Source organism: Etheostoma cragini, chromosome 9, assembly GCF_013103735.1.
Source record: "Etheostoma cragini isolate CJK2018 chromosome 9, CSU_Ecrag_1.0, whole genome shotgun sequence".
NCBI classification, from domain to species: domain Eukaryota; kingdom Metazoa; phylum Chordata; class Actinopteri; order Perciformes; family Percidae; genus Etheostoma; species Etheostoma cragini.
The window spans coordinates 4,728,934-4,756,149 of record NC_048415.1 but is presented as its reverse complement, the minus strand read 5'-3'; the positions used below and the strand labels follow the sequence as shown (position 1 = coordinate 4,756,149).

General features: G+C 38.2%; 1 protein-coding gene across 2 annotated transcripts; it reads left to right on the top strand.

The window, feature by feature from the left end:
- The first annotated feature begins 56 nt into the window (after nucleotides 1-56).
- LOC117950011 (phosphatidylinositol 4,5-bisphosphate 3-kinase catalytic subunit alpha isoform-like) lies at nucleotides 57-22,594 on the top strand. 2 transcript variants are annotated; one of them, XM_034880646.1, is made up of 26 exons: nucleotides 57-395; nucleotides 843-911; nucleotides 7,743-7,847; nucleotides 8,164-8,332; nucleotides 8,678-8,804; nucleotides 9,387-9,596; nucleotides 9,988-10,082; nucleotides 10,211-10,366; nucleotides 11,212-11,457; nucleotides 12,041-12,126; nucleotides 12,901-13,006; nucleotides 15,035-15,187; nucleotides 15,380-15,514; nucleotides 17,050-17,174; nucleotides 17,541-17,622; nucleotides 17,931-18,095; nucleotides 18,261-18,364; nucleotides 18,497-18,668; nucleotides 18,811-18,917; nucleotides 19,087-19,208; nucleotides 19,889-19,967; nucleotides 20,089-20,259; nucleotides 20,476-20,593; nucleotides 20,841-20,992; nucleotides 21,647-21,809; nucleotides 21,961-22,594. In XM_034880646.1, exons 3-26 carry the CDS (start codon nucleotides 7,792-7,794, stop codon nucleotides 22,066-22,068), a joined length of 3,207 nt encoding a protein of 1,068 aa, XP_034736537.1. In that variant the 5' UTR covers nucleotides 57-395; nucleotides 843-911; nucleotides 7,743-7,791; the 3' UTR covers nucleotides 22,069-22,594. The 2 variants fall into 2 exon arrangements, with proteins under 2 accessions (XP_034736537.1, XP_034736539.1); XM_034880648.1 differs by lacking the exon at nucleotides 843-911.
- Nucleotides 22,595-27,216: the final 4,622 nt, after the last annotated feature.

The window sequence follows — 27,216 nt, the reverse complement described above, 5'->3', positions numbered from 1 at the left end:
TTTGACAAAGGCTATCATCCTTTTGAGAAACACGGATAACTCACACCCAGTTTCATTCTGTGCATGTGTGAGAGAGGAAGGGAGGAGGGCTCCTGAAAGACAGCGTGGCTGCATTGCCGGGGAGCAAGACAACTTGTCCAGTCGACCAGTAGTTCAACTGCTCATAACATCCTCAGCTTGAGCTCTACTGACTGGACATTTTGGACATATATTCTGGAACTGTACGCCGTACAACCCGCAACACGAAAGGATTTATACTCGGTGTGTAGTACCGGTTTGCTGGCAAAGAGGCTGACAGGCGACAGATAACATCCTGCTTTGGGGACTGTTGGATGGATGGAAGGCTAGCCAGGGTCAGACCAGCATCTTCAGTACGTTGACACTAACTCAACAGGGTAAGTTATCATTCCAAATGAGCCACATTCCTACCTTTGAATATACAAATGGCTTGCGTTTAATCTTGGGAATATATTTAACGTTACCTACCAGGGTATACCCTAGCTAGGCTCAGCGTTAGCCGTTAGCTAGTGAACAAGAGAGCTAGCTAGCTAACCATTTCCAAACTGGTGGGCATGAACTTATTCGAAAGAAATGTGGTAACGTTAAGTGGACATAAATAGAGTGGTTGTAAACTAATTGTCTTGTTATATATAACGTCCCCAACGTTATATTCGTATCATATGCTATATCGAGAGCTCACAGTGTTGTGCAGCTGTCATTCCCTAACACCCAACGTTAGCTAACCTGCTACTAGCCAGTGTGAATCTGCTATAGATGCAGAATATGTGTGATGTTGTTTTGGTTTTCATTTTCTTTCTTCCCAACACATTTTTCTGTGACAGCGTGAAGATGGATCGAAACAAGAAGGGTGGAACTTTCCCATCATCAAAATAGGAGGGCGTGTCTCTTAGGTATGCTTCACTAATTCCTCTCTGTTGACAGTCCAGCAAAGGGATTATATATCAAACGTTATATGTCTTTCTGAAACTGCAACGTTAACGTTAATGTAATGGCCAAAATAAAAAATGTAAATCGAGTGTTTTCCTTAATTCACTTAGTTGTGTAATATGGTGCAACTGGCCAAACTGTGGGAACCCATTTCCGCCAATGTGATGGAAAAAAGATTCTGCAAGTCAATATATTGAGAAACTTTTCAAAATAATGTATCTCATACAAGCATCTTAGCATCTCCAAATGACTTAGTATCTCAAAATAATGAGACACTATATCAATATATTGAGTTAATATCTCAAAATGATGAGAAGAAATACTATCTCATTATTTCAAGATACTAAGTCATTATTTTGTCTTCCATTATAATGACTTACAGAATCTTTTCTTTTCATCACATTGGCAGAAATGGGCTTCCATGTAAACCTCTACAACACATATATTATCTGTTGTAGAGACTAAACATATTGATCTTGCCAACCTGCCGCTGTTGGCTCACACAACCTCTTTTTTAGTTGTGTTTCAGTATTCAAAGCAAGCTTGTGTCTAGGCCAATGTTTCCCCATTCCACACATCCTGTGTTGTGAGGAAGCTTCCTCTTTTGTCCTAAAGTGCTTAGCTGCATCCTGATCAGTGTATCAGATCGCAGAAATGCGCAGTGGGTGGTTTGTTTTAATACAGGGATTTCCGCTCTAACTTGTTATTGTACATTTCAATGCTACTCTTCTTTGTAAATAAAGTTTGCTGTTTTTCTTTCTGGTTAACTATCAATGTCATGCATATTTGTCTCAGTCACAAGTTCACAACTCTAAACTTTAACTGGGTTGACAATTTTTACTGGCAGTTGGAATATCAATGTTTCAGACAGTGCTATCCACTTTATTTATTTTTAACTCCATTGCTCCTTTTATTGCGATCGTACTTTTTATTTTATTTAAACAAACCGATAAGCAAACGTGCAAAACATTGGTCTAAGGAGACTACCAAAGAAGACACAGTACACCTTCTCCACAGTCCTTCTTGTGAAGGAAATGTTTTACACCAAAACAAAGAGAGGAAATACGGGAAGGAGGGAGACACAGACAAAAACACAAACAAACAAGAGGCATTGTGAAGGAGACCGGCATAAGACAAAAGGGACCAAATACACACACACAGATAGAAGCAAGAAGGCTGAATCGCAAGTTTACAGCATGGATTTCAAGGATTCAGCAATGCTGAGCCAAGTGTCCAAAGTTTTTCCTGGCGCTCCATTTATGAGAGCCGTGAAGAGCTCCATATATACGACATTCAAAAAAGAAAGGGGCCATGTACGAATAGACAAGTCATGAGGTGGTTTCCGACGGGTTGCAATCATTCTCTTGGCCACTGTAAGTCCAGCAAAACAGAACTTTTTTGAGTTTTAGAAAGTTGAAGGGACAGTTTCATTAATCAGAGCAGATATTTTGGATGCCATATTGTTCCAGAACTGACCGACAGGAAAGCAATCCCAGATCATGTGAAGATATGTACCTTGAGCTTCTGGTGGGTTGAAAGTGCATAAAGCGCTATTAAGTATTTTGATGTGATGCATTTTGAAAGGGTGAGATATGTGAATGAAATTGTAGCGATCTGCTGATGGTCTGGATTGCGTAACACTTCTGGGATTTTAGACCATACATCATGCCAGTCAAGATCAATACTCAGGCCTGGGCAATCACATACCCAGATCCTCTTAATAGGAAGGCCAAAACGGACAGATATTACTAAAAACTGATAAAGCCTTGATACTATTCCATAGGTTCTTAACTTCATAGTAAATAACTTCCTGATAGAATGGATGGTACAGAGACCTCTGCCAGGGGACACTGTATACATTAAGTGCTGTTCTTAATTGAAAATAAAGGAAAAAAGAGGAATGTGCTAGATTGAATGTGTTTTGTAAGTCAGAAAAAGGTAACAAGTAAGCAGAATAGTGTGGTGCTGCTCTTAATAAAACCTTTTCTCAAGTCCTACAATATCCTTGGATCTTCTACAGAGCAAACATTGTCTGCAAATATCTGTTATTCTGCTATAAACCAAGTTATGTAAGTTTCATTTTTCAGTTAAGAATTTTTAAAGTACCATCTAACAGCATGTTGAGACAGACAGTCTAGGGTCGTGACGCCCTTGCAAGGCATTTATATTAATATAGCACATCTCAGCAACAGTGCAATTCAAAGAACTTTACATAAACTTTTACAAAAGCCATTAGAAATGTATACAAAATTAAGAACAGATCAATTACAGCAATATAATTCACAGTGCTGTACAATAAATTAAAAAAAGGCAATGTCAAAAAGATAGGTCTTCAGTCTTGATTTAAAGGAGAATTCCGGTCGATTCCAACACGTAGCTTTGTTTTAAAGTTTTAAATGTGTTTAAAACTTGCTCTGTTTAAGCCTGTTGGGTGCTAACTTTTACAGGAGGATAACCCGGTGTAAGCAGAACTGATTGGTTTCATTTTTCTCTCTACTGACAGCACTCCAAATTTACAGACAACAGAGCTATGTGTTGGAATCGACCCAAATTGTCCTTTAAAAGAGTTAAGAGTTGTTGCCGATATACAGTTATCTGCAAGTTTGTTCCAGATATGTGGAGCAATAAACCTGAACGCTGTTTCCCCTTTTAGGTTTAGATTCTGGGGATAGAAAGCAGACCTGTCCCAGATGATCTGAGGGTTCTGGGTGGTTCATAGTTTACAAGCCGATCCGAGATGTATTTTGGCCCTAAACCATTTAGTGATTTATAAACAAGTAGATGTATGTTGAAATATATTCTTTGAGGCAGAGGAACCCAGTGTAGAGACATAAGAACTGCATTGATGTGATTCACCTTCTTGGTGTTAGTGACAACTCGAGCAGCGCCGTTTTAAATCAGCTCAGATTTGAGTCCATAATTACACCAAGATATCTGGCTTTGTCTTTTTTTTAACATTCTTGTTTGAAGCTGAGCGCTGACTTTTAATTGTTCATCTTTTACTCCCAAAATAACCCCCTCATATTTTTCTTCATTTAATTTAAGAAAGTTCTGGCACTTCCAGTTGTTAGTTTGTTCAATGCACCTACCCAGTTTTTGTATCATACTGTAGTTCCCAGGCAACAAGGTTATGTAAATTTGTGTGTCGTCTGCATAACTATGATAATTTATGTTGTTGTTTTCCATAATCTGAGCCAGTGGAATCATGTGCATATTAAACAGAAGATGGCCTTGCAGTAGCATAGCCAGAGGGCTAACACTCAAGGTAGGTCTGTGATCAAGATTGGACACGGGGTATCAAAAGAGAAACAGCAGCCCACAGTTACCTGCTTGCAACAGCAACGGGTTCCACACTTAGAGCATTTTCACACCGACAATCGAACACGGAGCGGTTTGTATGTGGTGAGAGCGTGATCCGTACTCAAACCGCACCAACTATACATACTCTGCAAGTCTGAGCCGATGTCTCCTGTAGTCAGGTGTGTTTAGCAATCTGCGATGCTGCAGAGCAGCAAACTTAAGCAACTTAAAAGTGTTTCTATCAAAGAAATAGACTGCGGTCAAGCTTGCCGCCTGTCACTTGTATCTCAGTTGTCAAACTAGCTGGCGCTAAAATTGGATACAGACGCCGACAAACCAGAGCGTAGTCTCGGTGACCAGAGCAGATGTAGTATCGTCTCTTGCAAAACAATATCTGATCATTTTAATGAAATGAGCTAGTTTGACCACGAGACCAGAACACACGACCTTCTTCCTGTATTTTCTTTCTTGTTCTCGTCCCCAGACATATTCAACCAATAATAGGGCTGCACATTCTTGCCTGATCTGTAATGACGCAATTAGGTATGCCTGGATTTTTCTAGGTGATAAACCAAACCGACCAAGGGCAAATTGCTCCAAGTTTACTAACTCACTAACTGATTTGGACCAAGGCAAACAAATTACAGGTGTGAAAGTCCTCTAAATAGACTTCAGAATAAAAGCATTTCTTATCAACAAAAACAGGTAACAAAAAGCACAAAATAGCAAGCACACTGGGAAGGTGACTCTAACTTAGTGGTGGCCTAATTAACCTATGGAGTGTAGACGATATTAAACAGGACAGATATGTCAGTAAAAAACACGGTCTCTGTAATCATATCAGATAACAACGCAACAAAACTAGGTCAAATTAAGAGATTAAGACAAGAAAGTCCATGTTCATCAGGCAGTTGTTTTAATCCTGATCTAGCAGCCATCTCTGTCGAGCCGACCCTGTGACTCTCCCAACTCCGTTGCTCCTTTTACATCATGTAGATATATATCCATTCTTGCCCTGGATGCTTAACCTGGTCAGTTTTCTATTTGCAACAGCGCGAGTAGCCGTACAGGCACCCTTTTCCAGAGTAGACTCCACCACCTGATAATCAGATAATTTCATTTTGGTGCTGTTTTTTAGGTAGATCAAGGAAATATGCAGAATTAATAATTTGTATTTCTGTATGTCAACTTTCAGACAATTGCTAAAGCTGTGTCCTTCTCATGCTTGTGGCTATTTTTGTGACCATTCTTCTGGCTCCGGCACAGGAAGGTGATCTTAATCATGCCTACAAACAAGTGATTGGCTTGGTTGCTTTTCCAACCAGGGAAACAGCTGTTAGTGATCACAACACCAGACCTATTTGAATTACTGGAAAATGGGAGCTGTGGGTGTTGATTTAGAGGCTAATGTGCTCCAAGTCAGCAATAAGATTTACTAGCATGTCGTAGATATGCCCCATGGGGTCCTCCCAGGTAGTCAAAACCCAGCATAACATTTCTAAAGTCTGTGCAGTAGGGCATCTTGCCAGGTGCCTTTACTACTGCATCTGATCTGGCACTCATGTTAGATAAAGGTCGGGAGTATCAAAGTAATATCGGTGTTGTAAAATGTAACACAATATCAAGTGGGTTTTTGATTATAACTTTGACGGATAAGTGTTTTTGGCAATACAATGATCTCATGACTTATTTGAGTGCTATAGCTGTGTGAAATGAAAAGTAAAGCCTTGTATCTCCTTGATAATTATATCCTATTGCTATTTGCTAATGCTTTTTTTCTCAGAGAAAATATGCACATCCCCTTGTTGAAAAGATGAGAAACAATATTGTTTGAACACAATAACGTGCGGTGAATATCTTTGGTATAGTTTGCCTTTGTGCAATCCTGTACAGTAGAAGTGCAGGTCTTTTTCTCATAATGTTGTAACACAAATATTGTCAAAATGCAAAAACACCTAGACAGTACATGACAGTACAGTGGTGTTATGATGGGTATTTGTCTTCTAGATTATTAGTACTGGCTATTTTTTTGTTTATTCAATGCTATTCTCAAAGTATGTTGTTGTATTTAAGATTAAAAGGTAATATAGTCTAGGCTGCTAATGGAATCAAGACAATCCCTTTCACCATAATGAATGATATATGTATATTGACTGGATGAATGATGATGATAATATCTCTGTTTTCTTCTTATCCTGCTTTTCTGGGAGTTGTTTATGTTCATAAGTTGGCTGAAGGTTAAATTAAGGCATGTTGTAATTTTCTAAGAGCCCAAACACATAATTTCCCATCACTATGTCACAATCTGAAGCAGTTGAGTCACTGTGTTGTTGTTGTTTTTGTGATTGTTGTACATCAGCAGTCTGTCTAAAATACTTGTTTTACCACAGGACTTTAAAGTTAAGTTTTAAGCCAGTACGGATGCAGTACTGTACTTTTCATACATTTCATACATTTTTATGTTTGCTTAATATAAATGTCAAACTAATGTCAGAATGAAAGATTCATGTTTCAAAAAACATAATTGCCACAAGGTAGGCACAATCACATTTCATATTGGATCGATCAGTTGTGCAAAGACTCCTACAAAAAATATTTTAATTTCAATATCCATCTGTTGCTTAAGATGGGAAAATACTTCATAGTATTATTTGATTTAAAAGCTGCATTAGTTGTCTTCTTTGAATGAGAGCCCTTAGCTAGGGTGATCTCCCATAACTACAAAGGTTGTCCTCCATAAATTAAACTTTTATGCTTTGTTGTTAAAGACCTGTCTTGGTTACCTGAAGACCCTTCTCTCCTCCGGTTAAGGTCTCTTTTGTAAGTGCAGTCTGTTGGTAAGATACATTTGAGTTACATAAAGCAGTAAACTATGCCAGTTTTACATATGCCGTGGAGGCTCTGCAGTCAGTCACTGCGCTTGTTTTAGTCTTGGCACTGTGTGGCTGACTGAACACGCTTGTTCTTTGACTCAGTGAGCACAGCTGAGACACAGCGAGTAGGCAGGACTGCAGATACACTGAGCAGTACTGGCCACGGTCTTCAACTGGGAGCAGCTCATGTTTTTGAAATTAAGTTGCCACATCTAGAAAACAGTTGTTAAATCGGCGAAACTGTGGCTGCCTAATTGTGTCACTAAATTCAATTGTTGTTTTTTTTAAGAATAGTTTGATGGAGTTTTTTTTGGTCATTAGGCACATTAACAGTTGCTTAGTTGGCAAGGCTTTGGGGTGCTTTCAAGTTCACCCTTTGGGGTCACCTTGAAAGTGTCGCACATAAACCTTTTGAACAATGTGTGTTATTTGGTAAGCCGTGCTTCTGACTAAGTTGCTTTACAAACAGAATCATCAAGTAAACAGCATTTGCCAAATAAACTGCACCTATAAACAGTTTTTTTACATTAAGTATTACCACTGGGGCCTTGAGCAGGGCTTTTAGCCTATGCTTTACGCTATGAGGGGCAGAACTTGCTAAAACGTGCTGTTATCTTTCAGGTTGTGCTCTGCAGCTTAACTCTGTGACCGAGCTGGGAGACAGAGGACCATGCCTCCTAGGCCGTCCTCAGGGGAGCTATGGGGCATCCACTTGATGCCTCCCAGGTATGCACACTGGATTATATTCTGGATACAAGTGCATATTGTATTTTTATTGTGTACTGTACACACGCCTCGCAAGTATTAGCCTGTTAATTTCATGTTACTGCAAATATAAAAGTCTTCAAAGTTCACATGCCTATGCATTTATTACATTAGTATTCAGTAATTGTTGTTAGAATGTTAATTTGTTTATACAGTATATTCCTTATTGGAAACTCTTGTGAGTGTTAAATGCCCTAAGAGGACATAGTGAATTTAAATAAATAAATAAATAATGAAGTTAATCAAAATATTATAATAATGCTGAGTGTGTCTACAGGATCCTGGTTGACTGCTTGCTGCCCAATGGGATGATTCTGACCCTGGAGTGTCTCCGTGAGGCCACGCTTATCACCATCAAACATGAGCTGTTCAAGGAGGCCAGGAAATATCCCCTCCATCACCTCCTACAGGAGGAGACGTCCTACATCTTTGTCAGTGTTACACAGGTAAGAACTCTCAGTCTCTATTTGAATATCTGGTAAGCAGAAGTGTCCATCTAAATGAATGAGTTGGAAGTTTGATGGAACAACACTAGAATGTGGTAGTAAAAAGAAATTGGTCCCTAGAACTGTTGTCATGTCACAAAAGTTGTTCAAATCTTGCTGTTTTCTCTACAAACCTGAGCACATCTTACCCTTAGAAAAGGTTTTTCTGTGCCTGAAAGCACACCATTGCACTTTTACAAAACATTCACCTGCAGGAAGGCCGTCCAATGTTAATTCACCATTTGTTTTCATAAAAAAAGAAAATGGAACTGTTTCAACACAGTCTGTTTTTTCCCCTGACTGCAGGAAGCAGAGCGGGAGGAGTTCTATGACGAGACCCGTAGGCTGTGTGACCTCCGGCTCTTCCAGCCCTTCCTTAAGGTCATTGAACCAGTTGGCAACAGAGAGGAAAAGATCCTGAACAGAGAGATTGGTAAGAGACCTCTTCTATGATAGCACTGGTTTGGTTGGAGCCGTGGTTCTTTTCTTTATTACTTTTAAAATAAAAGTGAATAAAAAAATATAGTTTGGAACATTACTAATTTAAAAGAGGTTTTCAGTTAAAAAAATAACTACTTTACTTCATTTGGCTTATTTTGCTACTTAGCAACATATTTGGTAGTTTTTAAGAAAATAATTGTTTAAAAGCTAGATACTTTATAGTTAATCAAAATAATGTTTTTTACATTAAATGGGAAAGACAAAATATGCAATAAAGTTTCTGTAAATCTGTTTAGCTCAAGCAAAGCTATGTAGGATATTTGGTGGTTTTATTTTCAGGTTAAGTTGGCAATGAAAAAGTCTGTCTGAACAAGTCTATCTATGTTCTTAGGCTAATTGTGAGCTTAATGTAATGAGCAGAAGTCATATACTGAAGCTACTTAAATTTGTTGTGTTGTATTGTTTTGTATTTTTAGGAAGCTACAGTAGATAGAGGAGGAAAACATTATTTTACTGCATCTCTAAACGGACCAATCGAGCCCCAAATCACTGACTCTACTTTTTGTTCTTTCAGGGTTTGCCATTGGTATGCCTGTGTGTGAGTTTGATCTTGTGAAGGACCCTGAGGTTCAGGACTTCAGGAGAAACATCCTAAATGTTTGCAAAGACTCTGTAGAGCTAAGAGACGCCAGCGGGCCCCACAGTAGAGCTCTGTATGTTTACCCACCGAATGTAGAATCCACACAGGAACTTCCCAAACACATCTATAGCAAACTGGACAAAGGTGGGCAACAGCTTTAGCCTTTTTTCTCAGTGCATAATTTGACTGGTTTCAAATGAGAATTTGAAAATTATTATTATTATTTTGAGAAAATAAAACACAAAAAAGGCACGCAAAGACAACATGACAACAGGGAGCAAGAAGTTAATATTTTAGCCTCCCATCAATACATAATCGCTACTAACCAGCCTTAACAATGGTTAAGAACTACAGTAATGAGCAGGGCATTCACTGAATTGATTGAGGTGCTACTGCTGTTAAGCTCAATACAATTCCCTCAGCTTCAGAATAATTGAGGGTGGGTGGTTATTGTTATTCTGGGTTGCTGCATGAGTAACATTTTATTTATTGATTCTTTTTCTCAGGTTTCTTTTTTGTCTGTTTCTTTTTCTAGGTCAGATTATTGTCGTGATTTGGGTGATTGTTTCTCCAAACAACGACAAACAAAAGTACACATTAAAAATCAACCACGACTGTGTGCCTGAACAGGTGGGGTGAATATGATCTAAAATAAATAGACAATGAATCAGCCATGAGCCACTTTCATTTTTAGATCCATTGTAAGGGAAATCGAAGGGTGTCTAATTTAGGCTGTCTGCATGTATCTTGTCCTAAAGGTGATTGCAGAGGCCATTCGTAAGAAGACACGCAGCATGCTGCTTTCCCCAGAGCAGCTAAAGATGTGTGTTCAGGAATATCAGGGTAAATACATCCTCAAAGTATGTGGCTGTGATGAGTACCTGCTGGAAAAGTACCCCATCAGCCAGTACAAGGTAAGAGACCTATGGGAAAAATATATGTTATTATATAAAACGTTCAATTTGTGATAATTTAGACCTTATATTATATTAAAAACATGAAAAATAAATTATACAGTAAGTAAATATTGTATTAATTATTTCAGTGATTAATACCAAATGTGTTTGAGAAAGCACAAGTGCCAACATTTCTGCCTTGCATGAATGAAGAGTTTGAACGACTTAGTTTAGTGGCTCCAAGATAAAAAATAGCAGGCATACTGTAGTTGGGGGCGGTCTGCACGGAAACCCATCAAACTGTTCTAAGATGGATCAGCTCAGGGCTGATCCCGGACTTTTTGGTAAATTTGTATCAGGATATAGCCAAAGCCTGTTCTATTTCAGATCTTGTATTTCTTGTAACCATTATGGATTTGTCAAAACAACATTTCCTTTCATTAGAATAGTGAAACCATTTTCTCTTGCATGTATGTGATGTGAGCCCAGGCTCAGAGTCTGGAAAAATTCCATGTGAGCCAGATTTCATTTTTTTTTTTTTTTTTTATTTATCTCGAACAATCAACATTGTTGTAAGACAAAACAAAAAAATTAAAACCCCAAAATAAATATTAACAATCAGAATTAAACAAAAAAAACAAGCAGATGGGAGCAAATAGCTTATTTGGTCCTGTCCCTACAGATCAAAGTAGAAGATGCACAAAGTGTCACTGTTTCCTCTGCATTCACTCGGCAGCTGCTGGAAAAGGACCAATTGATATCACTGGTTACACTTACGCACAATGTAACTTTAGAAGCTCTGTGTACTTTCATTCTAACAGTCTTAACTGCGTCATTCCCTCTCTCTGTCTCTCTCCCTCTAGTATATCCGTAGTTGCATCATGCTGGGCAGGCTGCCTAACCTGATGTTAATGGCTAAGGACAGCCTATATACTCAGTTGCCTACAGATAACTTTGTCATGCCATCATACTCTCGACGTATCTCTACGGCAACATCCTATATGAATGGTGAGGCAGCTGCCAAGTCACTGTGGACCATCAATGGAACCCTGCGAATAAGAATCCTGTGTGCCACCTATGTTAACGTCAATATACGGGACATAGACAAGGTGGGGACACATAGTGATTACAGGAATATGCCAGTCTTTGTTGATCAGTAATAGTTAAACACATCCTTGACTCTAATACTCTACTCTTACATGGATGTTAGGAGAAGACAATAATTGGCCAAAGTGAGACAAATGAATTTTCAGTTACAGAAAAAATTGTGAATGGTGTATATTGTATTTTCTGCTGATTAGTAAATGAAGATATGTTTTCGGTCAAAATCAGTGGGCTGTTATTTCAGTTGTGCAAAGTACCCCCTCTTCCAAATCCCTTATATCCTGTGGAAACAAACATTCTTTGTCCAAGTTTTTTGTGAACAGAGACCTTTAGGAAAGGAAAGTAGTTCTAGCTTGTGTTGGTGTGCTGTCATGAATCATTTAAATCATGTAAATGTAATGTGTTTACAAAACTGCCAGGCTGCATGCCACTTAAGTGAAATGATTATTTAACATGACAGCTGTTACATGCTATTAAAGATACGTTGTCCAACAGGCGCATCTCTTAGAAATATTGTAGTGAAGAAGATATATCACTTTTTTTTTATTAATGTTTTTTTCTTGCATTTTTCTTCTCGTATAATTATAGATATATGTGAGAACAGGCATTTACCATGGAGGTGAACAGATGTGTGACAATGTCAACACACAGAGAGTACCCTGCTCTAACCCCAGGTAATTGCCAACCCTTTATTACAATACCCTTTAATTCACTACAGCAGCCCTTAAATGCGTGACTCTTCAACTATAACAATTACTTTATTTGTGAAGAGAGTTTCTTAATATAGTTACAAAAGTGCTTAAATAAACAATGTGAGAAATTTTTTACATTGGAAGGTAAAACCAGGAAACATTACATTAAATAAAATGCGATAAATTAATGATGGTACCCAATAATTGAAATATTTTCTACTTTAAATCCCTTTCTCTTTATTTTAATGAGAAAGTGCATTAGACAATTTACACTTCTAATTTACTGTAAGTAGTCAAAGGCAGGAGGGGTAACATTTAGTGCTGGCTAGTAACACTAAACTGCTGTATTACATTACTGGTCAACCAAACTCTGGTCCACTGTTTTACCTCTGGAGAGGTAAAAGAAATACCGCTGTAATTTATAAGACTGTTTAAACATATTTTTTACAATAATTTAGGCATCTTTTGCTATGTGTCCCTTTCCACATTTTGTTGCTGAAAGTATTAGCTCAACTCAGCCTTGTGTAATAGCGTGGTATAGTGTATATAGTGTAAGGTCTCCCAGCATTTCAGTTTTCTATTATTGGAAAACTTTAGTGCACCTCAGAGAATTCAGTGGTACAGCTCTTTTTAGGTCCTGTTCTTGGTTTTTTTTGCCTGCCCTTTAGGCCTATTTTTTTTAGATTGTTTCTGGATCTTTTAGTTGACCACAGATATATAAATCATCTCTGTATCTCGATCATTCTTTGTCTACAGGTGGAATGAGTGGCTCACCTATGATATGTACATCCCAGACATACCCCGTGCCGCCAGACTCTGCCTCTCCATCTGCTCTGTCAAGGGCAGGAAGGGAGCCAAGGAGGTAGGATAGACAGCAAGAAGGAAATTACTCCGCAATGCAACTTAATTTTACAGGAAAGTGGACATACAAACTCAAGAAGTGTCTTGCTAGGCTATTTGGATACTACCGTTTCCTTTTTTTAACCGTTAGGAATAATTATTGAAAAGTAAAAACTACAGTTTGATTGAGGGGAAAAAGCAACAGTACAACAGTTGAAGGCAATTAAATGTTTGTGTGCACTGTGAAATTTGCATTTTGTGATTTGTAAAGCACAAAAACATCTATAACTGGGCAAACTAAATAAGAGCTTATCTTAGCCAAAGGACAGTTATACCTGATCATACAAATACCAATAGCAGTATGCCTTTTTACAGATAAGCAGAAGGCAGATGACCTCCATGTGTCTAAATCTTTTATTTAGCACTCACATGCTAACCCATCCTAGAGGGACTTTTTGAATGTGTGTAGCATGTGCTGGTATTGGACAAACCTACCCTACTATGCGTCAGTCTGTTTGAGTATATGTGTCCATGGAGAATGGGAGCTGTGGTATCGTCTTTGGCTCTGTTTAATTACTAATCGGCCATGGGCACCGGGGTGGCAAAAAACATCAACACAACAGAAACACAATCAGCAGAAAGGACTTTTCCATTCATGTTAGAATACGCTTCACTTGTGCACGTTGATGGCATGTCCTGAATGGGGCTAATTGTTCTCTCTCAAACCAATATCAAAGTATTTGAGTTACACACTCAGACAACAGAAAAATTTAATATTTTTATAATGCAAAATCAAATTAGGGCAGAGAAGTTAGCAGATTAACACATTTAATTTAAAACCCAAAAAGTTAATGCTTTCTTGATATCATTTGTGTAGCATCAAAGTAATTTAGTAATTCTTGATACTTGCATCAAATTTACAATAAAAAGAATGACTGTCTGTGTTGTGCATTGGGTCAGATACTCGTAACAGACACCCACACAAATAGTTGTTTTTCTCTCTGGTGGAAAAGCTGAAAGAGGTGTGTGTGTGTAGTGTGTATCAATGAATGCCAGACATGGATATTGTAACAGACACCTGGGGTGAGCCCTATCATGCACTGCACAGTGCTAGACTGAGGTCAGGTTAGAGGATGCTCTTTCAAGCCCTACCTAAATGAAAGATAAACACTTCTCTACAGCAGCCTTTTGTTCCAGCACTTACTATAAATAGGTTCATTTTGACTGGCTGTCTGCAGGTAACTCTATCTGCCTCAACATGTTTTTCATTGTCAACTGGTTTCATCGCTGCCCCTTAGTTTAGACTCACTCTGAAGTTTATCTTAAACATTTTCGTCAGCCTTTGTGAATACTTAGATGGTAGCTGTGGAAGAAGTACTCCATTTTAAATAATTTTAATCTAAAGATAAAACAGTGGTTCATCTTGCCAAGACATTTTTACCAGCCATGTACCATAATCAATTATCTCCTAGTCAAGCACTCATAGAGAGGTCCAATTCAGAGACTAATTGAATATCTTGCCAGACTGTGATGTCATGTACAGTACCAGAAGACAGCTGGCCACATTTCATGGCTTTCAGGAGGAATGAGCGTAGGCATGACATTCTAGTTATTACTGTAACTGTGCTGCGTACTAAACCTTGAAAGCCTTTAAAATAAATCAAAATCAATTAGAACTCGTTAAAATTTAACAACATCAATGTAACCCACTTAAACCTTGTAAGGCCCTCTAAAATCTTTGCAGCAAACTAACACATTGTTGGCAAATAAACAGCATTCACCAGCATTCATCTTTTCTGATTTTAGGTGTAAGTGTAAGTGTATTCAATCATGTATTTGAGAAATACTTAACTGTATTTAATTTGTCCTTAGCATAAGGAAAGCTTAATTTAATTATATATTTTCACACTACAAGTGCCAGAATATGTTGGTGTTTAAGCCTCTTTGATTCAAAATGATTCACCATCTGTGTTTGTGTTTTTCCCCATAAGCTTCTTACATTGGAACTTAATACATATCAGTACTACTACTCTCTCTCCCTTTACTATAGGAGCACTGTCCACTGGCTTGGGGTAATATCAACTTGTTTGACTACACACACACTCTGGTTGCCAACAAGATGGCTCTGAACCTCTGGCCTGTCCCTCACGGCCTTGAAGACCTCCTCAACCCCATAGGAGTTACTGGATCCAACCCAAATAAGGTATTCAAATTCAGCATCTTGCCTTAAAAAAGTACAATTTTTTATATATTCTTTTGCACTGTACATGCATTGTTTCATATGGGGACTGTGCCGGAAATGTGGCATAAGAAAGTTACAGGTTTTCATATTAAATTGAATTGTTTTGTGAGTTAATTTACACAATGTGATGATATTATCATCTCTGTTGTCTAGGAAACCCCATGTCTGGAGCTGGAGTTTGACCACTTTAGCAGTTCTGTCAAATACCCTGATATGAATGCAATAGAGGAGCATGCAAACTGGACCATCTCGAGAGAATTGGGGTTTAACTACAACCTCTCTGGACAGGTAATAACCTGCTTACTGGCCACTAACCAGTGGACTGGAAAGTTGGAACAACACAACAGTTTGTTTTATGTTTTGAAACTTAAACATAAGTAAATAAATGTCTGTTAAAGTGACATCTCAAAGACCAGTATGGAGCTTGCAGGTTTGAGGTTGCATGAGCAAAAGAGGTCTGGGCTATACAGAGCCCCAGGAGGAGCCCACAGGAGTTAGAGGGGTGTGCACTTTTGAACAACCAAATTAGTTAAATGCTACTGTACTGATGATGACATACATGCAAATGTGAAATCACAATAAAAACAAAATATGGAAGTTGCAGCATTAAGATATAGTATTTTCTCATTGAAAAAAGCACAGATAATTTAACAAGTAACAACTGAAATACGAACTTAAAAAAAAACATAATATTTATAGCAAGTACTGAGAACATCAGGTAAGTTATTAATGAAGGTATTTGAATTTCACCAGTAATTAGACCCTATTGTAGCGGGACATTGATTAATGAGGCCCTAATGTCAAGTGTGGTTGTATTTTTGTTAAAGGAATTACATGCCGTGACACAATCTGCTAAATTAGTGGTGATGGCACTGCGTTAGTAATGTAAACAGATATGTGTGCTGTATAAGACACAAAATGTAATTATAGTTGTGTGGTATTGAAACTTGTATTAATTGTCAGTGTCTAAGATGAGCAGTGTTACCTAGTGAAAGAATTGTTATTAAACATTATTGACCGCACTGACAGACAACAGTTGCTGGTACAGCTCTGTGTTTTACAGAGCTGTACCAATTAATTGGTTAACTGTTTAGTTAGATGTCAGTGAATGTTAAAGCCCTTTTCAGTTTGTTATTGAAACTTGATATGATATAATTTATATTAATTTAGGTCAGTAATAGATCTGATAAAAGTGGTTAATTTTCAGCCCAACAATGAACTATAAAAACTCATTGTTGACTTAGACTTTGTTAACTCATCTCATCAGATTTTTAGATGAAGTATGGCAGGGGAACCATGATTTGGTTGCATTACTTTGCCATGTGAGAGGATGTGGTAAGTTATTCATGATGTGTGTATGTGTCCAATGTTAGGAGTGCCCAGCTTAATACATGGTGTGATGATGATATCACCTGGCTTGCTTCTGAAAGGAAAATTATTTAATCTTATCTCACGCTTAATTGATTAAAAATTACACTAGATTTATACATTTAGAAATCAGACAGTATTAAGATTATAAGGAGTATGAACAGGCAATTATAACCTTTCTACAGATGTTGTGCTCTTGGCAAAGTAATGACCAAAAGAAAGAAGCTCAAATCAAGGATATTCTAAGGACATTCTCAGGGTTGTTAATAGCCTGAACCTTAAGTCGAATGTACACAGCATCTGGCTCCGACTGTGGTCTGGCTCCATCACAGCTTCAATGTCCTCTGGAAACGTTTCAGAAGTGGAGCATTCTGTAGCCACAAGTTAATTATGGCGGTGTTAGTAATGTCCTCATACAGTGTTTATTGGGTTATTTTCTTTATGTTGTGTTTCAGAGCAACCGGTCAGCCAGAGATCACGCCCTGACAGAGAGCGACACTGAGCAGATGAGACAGCTGAGTAACAGAGACCCTCTTTCAGAAATCACTGAGCAGGAGAAAGACTTCCTCTGGAGGCACAGGTAATCTCCCAACCAGCAGATATAACACTAGACTACTCTACTATTTAGCACTTCAAGTTTTACTTTATGTATAACCACAGAATGGCATGGATTTTACAGGTCTGACGTGCATGTAGCCGTTTGTAAAACCAGATTTAACACAGGCTTATTCTTGTTGGTTAATGGCTGAAAACTCAAACAATTATTATGTTTAAAAAACAAAAATACTCTTCTGGAATTAACTGTAACCAAAATCTGCATGCTTAATATTGGAAACACGTTTTGTTTTAACCTTATATGCAGGATGTAGATATGTAAAAACCACAGATTCAGACTGAAACTACAAATCAACAAACAGTAGTAATCCCGTTTCTCTTTCTCTACCAGGCACTACTGCATGAACATCCCTGAAATCCTTCCCAAGATCCTTCTCGCTGTCAAATGGAACTCCAGAGATGAAGTAGCACAGGTACTGCCATGCCATTTCATTCCTGCTTGTTATATAAAACTCATTCATACTTGATCTGTGCCTGATAAATGAGAAGATGACAAATGGAATTAGTAAAGACTTGGTTTGTAAGTGTCAAATGCAAAGCATGTTGTAGTAAAGATTTATTCGATTTATTCCACGTTTGATCACTAACAATTTGTTAGGAAATGACTCCTTTTTTGTTGTAATTCTTCCGTAGAAATACTTTAGTACTCTAAAGCACGTACACGCTGTGAATAGTGTATAATGAGTATTAATTCATATTTCTTGGTTTGTATGTTTCCCAGATGTATTGTCTGTTAAAGGATTGGCCTTCAACGCGTCCTGAGCAGGCCATGGAGCTTTTGGATTGTAACTATCCAGATCCCATGGTCAGACACTTTGCTGTACGCTGCCTTGACAAATACCTTACTGATGACAAACTGTCCCAATACCTTATCCAGCTCGTACAGGTAGGTCTAGCCAAGAGTCTGGGCTATTAAATCCTGTTCCTATGAAATCAAGGAACTGTTTGAAGAACAAATAGGGTAAAATGGAAGAAGATAAATGACTAATCTGAACCTCTTCTATTGCTCTTTCTCTCCAATCTTTCCTTCCTCTCTCTCCTCCTGTTCTAGGTATTAAAATATGAGCAGTATCTTGACAATCCCCTGGCCCGTTTCCTCCTCAAAAAGGCCCTGACCAATCAAAGGATAGGTCATTTCTTCTTCTGGCATCTCAAGTTAGTCACCTATTAGATTGCTTTTTCTCCATGTTTATGTACCTTCCTTTCTTTGTGACTTTTTGAAAGCTAGAAACTCATCTTGACTCCCCACCTCACACTCTCGGTCTTCTCTTTGTGGCTTCCTCACAGGTCAGAAATGCACAATAAAACAGTGAGCCAGAGGTTTGGGCTTCTGTTAGAGGCTTACTGCCGGGCATGTGGCATGTACCTTAAACACCTGAGCAGGCAGGTAGAGGCCATGGAGAAGCTGATTAACCTCACTGACATCCTAAAACAGGAGAAGAAGGATGAGACACAGAAGGTAAGGAGAGCCCATACAGATATAAACACTTGTACCAAATAAATATATAATTTTTAGAAGATTTCTCTGTGGATGTGTGGGTATCTGTGGTTGTATGTGCACACATTTTATATGCAAATGTATGTATTTGTGTCTTGTGGAGGTCCAGATGCGGTTTCTTGTGGACCAGATGAAGAGACCAGACTATATGGATGCTCTGCAGAATTACACCTCTCCTCTCAACCCTGCACATCAGTTGGGAAACCTTAGGTTCGAACTGTGTGTTTGTCTGTGTGTGTGTGTGTGTGTGTGTGTGTGTGTGTGTGTGTGTGTGTGTGTGTGTGTGTGTGTGTGTGTGTGTGTGTGTGTGTGTGTGTGTGTGTGTGAGAGAGTGTGAGAAAATAATGTAATTTAATATCTTAAATTAATTTGTGCACAGGTTAGATGAATGCAGGATCATGTCATCAGCAAAGAGGCCGCTTTGGCTCAACTGGGAGAATCCTGACATCATGTCGGAGCTGCTCTTTCAGAACAATGAGATCATCTTTAAAAATGGAGATGGTAACACACGCACACACAAACAAATGTCATAACATTTAATAAATTTTATTGCTTAATAAATTATTATACTTTCTTGCACTACTATACTTGCCAAATATCAAGCCTAAATGCTAAGGATTTTGAGAAGCTTCTATCTTATTGATATGGTACTGTTAGTGCCAGTGACTCTCAAAACATGACTACATTTGCCATAAACCTGTAAAACTGGTTCAAAGATTTGGGCGACATAGACTTTAACATATTCGCACAACCAAAATTCCATATTGTTATATGCTCAATGGATGTTAGTACATTGCAGGGATAAAATCTGACATCTGGCGAATCTCACACGCAGGCTGTCCCTGTCCTTCTGCTATCTACACTCTCTATTTTGCAAGTGCAACATTACTGCACCATCTGACGTGTCAGGATAACCACCATATGCCATTAAGTGAAATTTTAGAAACTTATCTTGGTTTCCTCAGGAAGACCAGGTTCCTCCTACTGGTTTGTGCTATAAAACATATGCAACAAATTTCGAGTCCCAATCCTAAATGTTGTCACAAGTTGTAAAGTGCTGTTTACAGAATGCAGAGCTCATTGGTAATGGTTGTCATAAACATGTTGTGAATGTGTATAATCTGTCTGTATCAGGATGTTAATAACAGTAACTGCCTTTATTGTGTGGGTTTGTGTTGTAGACTTGCGGCAGGATATGCTGACGTTGCAAATTATTAAAATCATGGAGAATATTTGGCAGAATCAGGGACTGGACCTACGGTACTACTCTCTCTGATATTTTCTCAGTGTAGATATTCTCTTAATCTCTGTATCTCTCTGCTTCAAATGCTCCAATCTCAGTGCTGAGGGGACTAAGATAATCTGTTTTTTGTGTCTTCAGGATGCTTCCTTACGGCTGTTTGTCTTTGGGAGATTGTGTGGGTCTCATTGAGGTGGTTCGCAGCTCCCATACCATCATGCAGATTCAGTGCAAAGGAGGCTTGAAAGGAGCCCTGCAGTTCAACTCAAACACTCTGCATCAGTGGCTCAGGGACAAGAACAAGGGCGAGATGTGAGTTCTTCTCTCCTGATATTATTTATTTTTACAGCATCTTTGCATCATTAAACAGTGTTGATGATTAAAGTACAATATATGTGGGAGCCTAAAAGTAATGTCTCAGGGGAAATCTGCTATCGTGTAGAGTTATAGCCTATTTGCTTTTAAACATGTTCTCATTTTTAAAGTGTGTGTGTGTGTGTGTGTGTGTGTGTGTGTGTGTTTGTGTAGGTATGACATGGCTGTGGATCTGTTTACAAGGTCCTGTGCTGGCTACTGTGTAGCTACATTTATCCTTGGGATAGGAGACAGACACAACAGCAACATTATGGTCAAAGATGATGGACAGGTAACTACTTTAAATTTATGTAATTGGTATATGTTATGTTCCAGTAAATATTTTATAAAATGAATAAGTTTAATCCAAAACTCAGCAGTCTAAATGGCTAGACTCATTTTTGTAAAATAACTTTTGGTTGGCTGATGCCTTGTGTTTTTCTGTGTGTGTATATAGAATTTACTTTAGAGGAGGCTTACTTGTTAGAGTTACTAAACTCAAACTTACTGCTGTCTTCTTTGTCCTCCCCCCCTTCCAGTTGTTTCATATAGATTTTGGCCATTTCTTGGATCATAAGAAGAAAAAATTTGGCTACAAGAGAGAACGAGTGCCCTTTGTACTGACACAAGACTTCCTCATCGTGATCAGCAAGGGATCCCAGGAGTGTGCAAAGACCAAAGAGTTTGAAAGGTACTGCAGCATCTTACCTCTTCTTTTCTCTCATCTTCTTTTTTATCTGCTACCTGCAACTAATATCAGTCAGTCTGTTGGCTAGTCAATCTCCCAAAACTAAGTTCTTGTCCTATTGTAAGGTACTGCCTCAACAATATTTGAATATATTGGAATGGTGGTTTGAATTCATATTTTTAATTCAAAGCAGCACAGTGCATTTTTGTTGCTTCACTTTCCTCAGTTGGGTAAGTATGAAACATAGCGATTTCCAAGCATCCGTCCTGTCTAGCAAGCCGGTCTGAGGCCTGTTTTACAAAATTTGCAACATTCAGTTTCTCTCGCTTTAAATTTGACACGTGTTTGTAATCAAAACAAACCCAATACCTGCAACCCATGCATGAGCCCTGTAGGACTAGGTTGTTTGTGAGCAACAATTGTTTGTGAAATGGCTTACTGTCACCTTTTGCAGAAATGGTCACGGCCCTTAAATCTTCTTCAGATATCAAACACATGCTCACTTAGCTTTGGGTGGGTGTCATTGCTTGACACTGAGCTTCATTCTTTCTTTTTTCTCTTGTAGGTGCTGCTGTGCTTTCCCTGCACTGCAGCCACTAAAACTATATAAAAAACTTTGTTTGTCTTTGTCACATTCCCTTTTCCATCTCCCTCAAGGTTCCAGGAGATGTGTTATAAAGCCTACCTGGCCATCCGGCAGCATGCTAACCTCTTCATCAACCTCTTCTCCATGATGCTGGGCTCGGGCATGCCTGAGTTGCAGTCATTTGATGACATTGCCTACATTAGGAAGACGCTGGCCCTGGAGAAAAGCGAACAGGTAATAAGGCTTTTGTCCGTGCTCATATCCATTTTATTTTATATTTGGGGTCTTTAAATTGTCTGACGTCTTACATTTGGCCTTCTAAAACCTCTCTTGGATTGTCGCATGTACTCATACATCTATTTTATTTTTTTTCTGCTTTGTGCAGGAGGCGTTGGACTACTTTATGAAACAGATGAATGATGCTCACCATGGAGGATGGACCACCAAGATGGACTGGATATTCCACACCATTAGACAGCATGCACTAAACTGATCTCCTGCACACAAACAAAAAAACACCAGTCCCATCATGGATTTACAGCCGACTGATGATGGAAGTATGCAGCTTAATTTTAATTTTATTTTTTTAAACACCAGTGCCATTTTGATTTATCTGAACAGGGTTCCTGTTTTTTTTGCATTTTCTTGCCATAATCACCTGCTCTTTTCCGTAGTCTTGATTTCCTAACTCCACCCTCTACTTGTTCTGTTATCTACAAGAGAACGTTGTCCTTGCGTCCTAGTGAAGATGTACCCTACCTGGTTGATGCTCGTCTCCTTGGCTATTATGCCTCATCTGTGAATTTCCCCAATGGGAACAAACTGGGTAATGAAAGATAATTGTACGTCTTACTTTGCTGCACTTGTTGGAAAAACACATTGGACAACTTGAAGAAGATGTACCTGCCAATCTTTAAAAGTAGCCACAAAGTAAGTTCAGCTTGCTGCTCTACTGCTGACTTTCTTCTGAACTGTGACTCCAACCCAGGAAGGAGGTGCTTTGGAACCTTTAAAAAAAATAAAAAATGTTATCACTTGCTGAGAAGATAGCAGGCACAAGGAACTGTCTGAATATCTTACGTAATAAGTGGTACTGAAATTTGTTGCCCAGTCCAGGATTACTGAAGTAGGGGGGCTTCTATGATGAATACCACTGCACAGACTTCCACCAGATTTGTGGTGGAGTTGCCCTTCTTAGCTGATTTGGTGTCAGCTTTCCTACCTTTTAACCCTTTTGTGAGTTGATTTGAAAAGCTCAAAAACTGCAGAGGAGTCCCTGGTTTGTTTTGCACAGCTCTAACAGTTATAAAGCACTCCACCCTTGGGAACATTTGTCGGTGGTGCAGCTTTAGATTTTTGCATAATTTTCAGGGTGATGATGCCTCTCCATCAAAAAAGCACTTAGAAATACTGGAATAATATACAGATTTATTATGACTTTTTGAATTTATTTATGTATCTAGTTTCTTTCAGTTTCGACACAGGCAAAACTCAGCTCTCCAGAAACTCATAATTTTTTGTGTAAATACATTTACAGTTTTTTGTATTTGTGTTCACCTTTTTGCTTTCTCCATCTGACTAGCATGAGTGCAACAGCTTTCCCCTTTTTTCCCAAGGGTTTTGCTCATATTTGTGAATTAAGACAGCTGATGCCTTTTTTTTTTGCCTCCATCACTCAAAGTTAAATATCTCATTTGAAATTGTCAGTAGCACCCAATATGTGTTATTGTGGCTAGTTTGCAACCCCTTGGAATTTGTAAAAATGTACTTGTTTTGGAAAAAATGAAAAGTGCCAATCTTACATTTTATGAATAATGGAACCTATTTTAAGCATCTTTGTTGGCAAGCAGAAGCCCAGGGGAATGACACGTCTTCCTGTTGATAAAATGCCTTGGCGTCACAGCACAACACTCCACAACACTGCTCAGCCACACAAACTGCCTAAATAAGTTGTTTTACCTTAACAGCACTATTAACAGGAAAAGCTAGATTTGACTTTTGTTATTGTTTTTTTATTATTTATTTACAACGATGTGAGGTTGTTTGTCTTTAGCATATCATTAGAGCATTAGAATGTATTTGCCGACTCATGGACAAAGTGCATTTAACTTGTCTTTATCACACATCTTGTGATATATCACCTTTCACCGAGCCTGTAACTCTGGCAGTATTTGAGCCAAGCTCACTGTTACCATGCGCTGTTCATTTTCAGATTTTTCCCCAACAGAAACATTTGAGCATGCAGCTTTTTTAACGTTTAAAAGTCACAGTGAAATGACAGTTAAAGCGTCTTTAGTGAAGCAAGTGAAACAGTGAATGTGGAAGAGATTTAGTCGCAAGAGGAATTTGAACAAATCTTTCAAATTTGATTGATCGTTCAAAATAAGATGGTTTTGAGAATAGAGTAATACTCACCAAACATACTTCCCTATGCTGTTGGTTCAGGAGACAGAGGATGAGGGCAAAACTAATTTAAAAAAAAGAGTCTTCTGTTGTATTCTTTGGAAATGTAAACAACATTTTAGCCAACTGATATCCAAACACACACCTCAGTATGTTGTATTTTCTCAGTTTGCTAGTTTCTATGAACCACTAGCCAACAATCAAGTGCGGTTTTAGAGCCAATCGTGTCACATTTCATCGGATTAAAGGTGCTCTAAGCGATGTGACGTGTTTTTTAGGCTACAACATTTTTTTGTCATATACAGCAAACATCTCACTCATCTGCTAGCTCTGTAGACAGCCCAGGCTCCATAAACGCCAACAAAAACGGTTGGGCTTGGGGTTCGTTAGTGCACGGAAGGGAGGGAGAGGGGACTTAGCCTCGTGTTTGAAAATACTTTGAACGTCAACTTGAAGTACCGTCACCCAACATTGCTTAGAGCACCAGTAATACGCCATGAGTTTCAGATGTGTCATCAAAATTGAATATTTACATGTATGTTAAAGAAAGAGAAAAGGAAATATAAAATATGTAAATCAATCATCATTTAAATTAACACAAACAATAAACACGGGTGCAGGATTACAGCGTGATAATGCATTTTTGTTTTGTTGTGTCTTTAAAACAGACCATAGTCGCCTTGAATTTTGAGACAGATAACTTTCTCAAAAAATATTGTTACAAAAAGGTGTTTTTTGAGAGGAAGAAAACTCAACGGATTTGTTGATTTAAAACTTCTCGTATGGTGTGCTTTGTTGAGGAGAGAATGTATTAATTAAAGACGGCTCAGAGCAGCCTAAAGAGCCCCCGACACCCTTGCAATGTACTTAAAAAAACATTTGGATGTGCTCATAGCTAGATTACCATTTTACTTAGCTACAGTATGAAACTCAATCTGCCTGCGGAAAAGAATGTCAACACTTTGTCAGCTCAACTGTTAATTGTATTTAAAAGCTAAAGTGGTGGTCTGTTCTGGCGCACATCTGTGATGTCATATATCCTTGAAGCATTAAAGGCTAGAATGTATTTCATTACTAACATGGACTTTATGTGCATTCATCGTTTTATGTTTTCAAGTGGCATAACCAGTATATGTATGAAACTTTACCTTTTAAAGAAGCATTAAGCAGTATGTATGTACAGTTACAGTCAAACATCCATGGCGGACTTCATGTGTGACAAACCTGTAGTGTTCTCTTTGATATCCTCTCCATTGTATCTTCCAAATTGATTGTGTGAGTGTGTTTGTGTACATTAATGGTATTTCTGTACCGGTTACAGAGCTTCATTGGCAGGCCCCAATGAAAATCCACACTGTATGTATGTATGTACATTTCCATGTGTATGTGTGTGAAGACATTTAACTATGGAAGAGGTGGTGTGTGTGGTTGCCCCCCCCCCCCTCCCACCCAGGTATCTTTTTTTTTTTTCTCCATACCTAAGTTGTAAATCTTTTACTTGAAACGTCACAAATCAGAACCACAGCTATATTTTGTTGGTTTAAAGTTGAGATGGGGGAAAGTGCAGTGTCTATCTAGTACTGAATGTGAGCGTGTGTGTATACATATTGTACTGTACGTAAGCACCTATGGTTGAAGAATTGTGTATAGGATTTTTGTTTGATGCCTGTAGTAATTGTTATTTATGCCACAGTCCTACATTAGTGAAGACGCACCTACTTCTTGAATTTATAAATATACAAATGTATAAGGTCAGGTGCTGTGAGAACTATGACAGAGAATCTTACTACATTTAAAAGATTTTTTTAATCTTGGATCTTCATCCTCGGTCTCAATTTATAAGAAATATGTCCAGCATCTAAGTAAAACATCTTCTCATATTATGTTTGTTTGCTTGAAAGTTCTGCTCCCCAACTTTGGCACTGAATGGGTGCACGAATTTATAATGTTGCACTAGTTTATCTTTCTTTAAGTGAAGGCTCTGATGCAATCGTGCTTTGTCAATTTTCAGATTCAAAAAGCTCAAAGATGAAAACACAAGCCCATAATTACAAATCTGATTGTATGCAACAGATAACAATCTGCAAGCAGTGGAGTATCACATAATGATACATAATTATTTTACCTGCTATTTTACTAAACAAGATGAAGTTGGAAATGGTTGATCATTTCATTTAAGCTCTTTACTGTATTTGTGCAGAGATATATTGATCTGAGAAGTTTAACAGAGAGAAAGGAAAGTCTATTTTCTTTTACCCTCTCTTCTGTTATGGCCCATGCTAATACAATCATATAATCTCAGCTATAATTCCAACACAAAAAGTGGACATACACACCCACAATTTATAATGCCATTCAATGCAATATTGATCCAGTAAATACTACTTTTGTGAAGCCTATATTGTTTTTTTATGGCTTTCCGTGAAGTTGTAACACTTGTGTGTTAATGTTCCTGCTTGTCCTCCTGATGGACAGGCCTTATTGTCCCAATGTATATTTAGTGAACAGGTGTTTGTTTCTGAGGAGCAGCTAAAAACACTGTCAAATCCACAGTTGCAGACTATTTTTATTTTAACTCCAACAAGTCCTCATACTATCTTACACGACCCACGTGAGCGATTCATAAGATAACGCCTCTGGCAGTAACAGGAAAACGGACCCACGGAGCGTTTTCCATCCAAATGTAAATGGTCGCAGTTTCAAACATGTCATTGACATTAAAATGGTTGCAATTTGGTTAGGTTCAGGCACCAAAAACTACTACTAACTACTTCTAAATTTAGATTAACATTGTGTTTGGGGGTTGAAATCAGTTGGTTGTGTTTATTCAATTCCAGTTACGCATGTGACATAGAATGTGATGTAGCTCTGGGTTAAAGTCCTGTGTTTGTTTGACCTGTTCACTACTCTGACTAACGTGCAGAGTTTGCCGCTCTTATACTTTGTCCACATCATACTACTTTAATCCCATCTTTACTACAGCCACCATAAACGTAAATATGACTCATGGGTAATTTCTATTGATCAAACAACTAATGCTGTTGTACGGTTTAGTCTACTATGCTCTAAACCCAGGACCTTCATTCAAAGAGCAAATATGACTAATCATTAAGATTAATGATCATTTGTGATCATTTTTTAGGCTTCTGAAGTCTAAATTCTCACTTCAAACAGAAGTTAACTACATTTTCCATGGATTCATGTTCTTTTTTTCAGTGCAGTGTTCTAAACTACATAA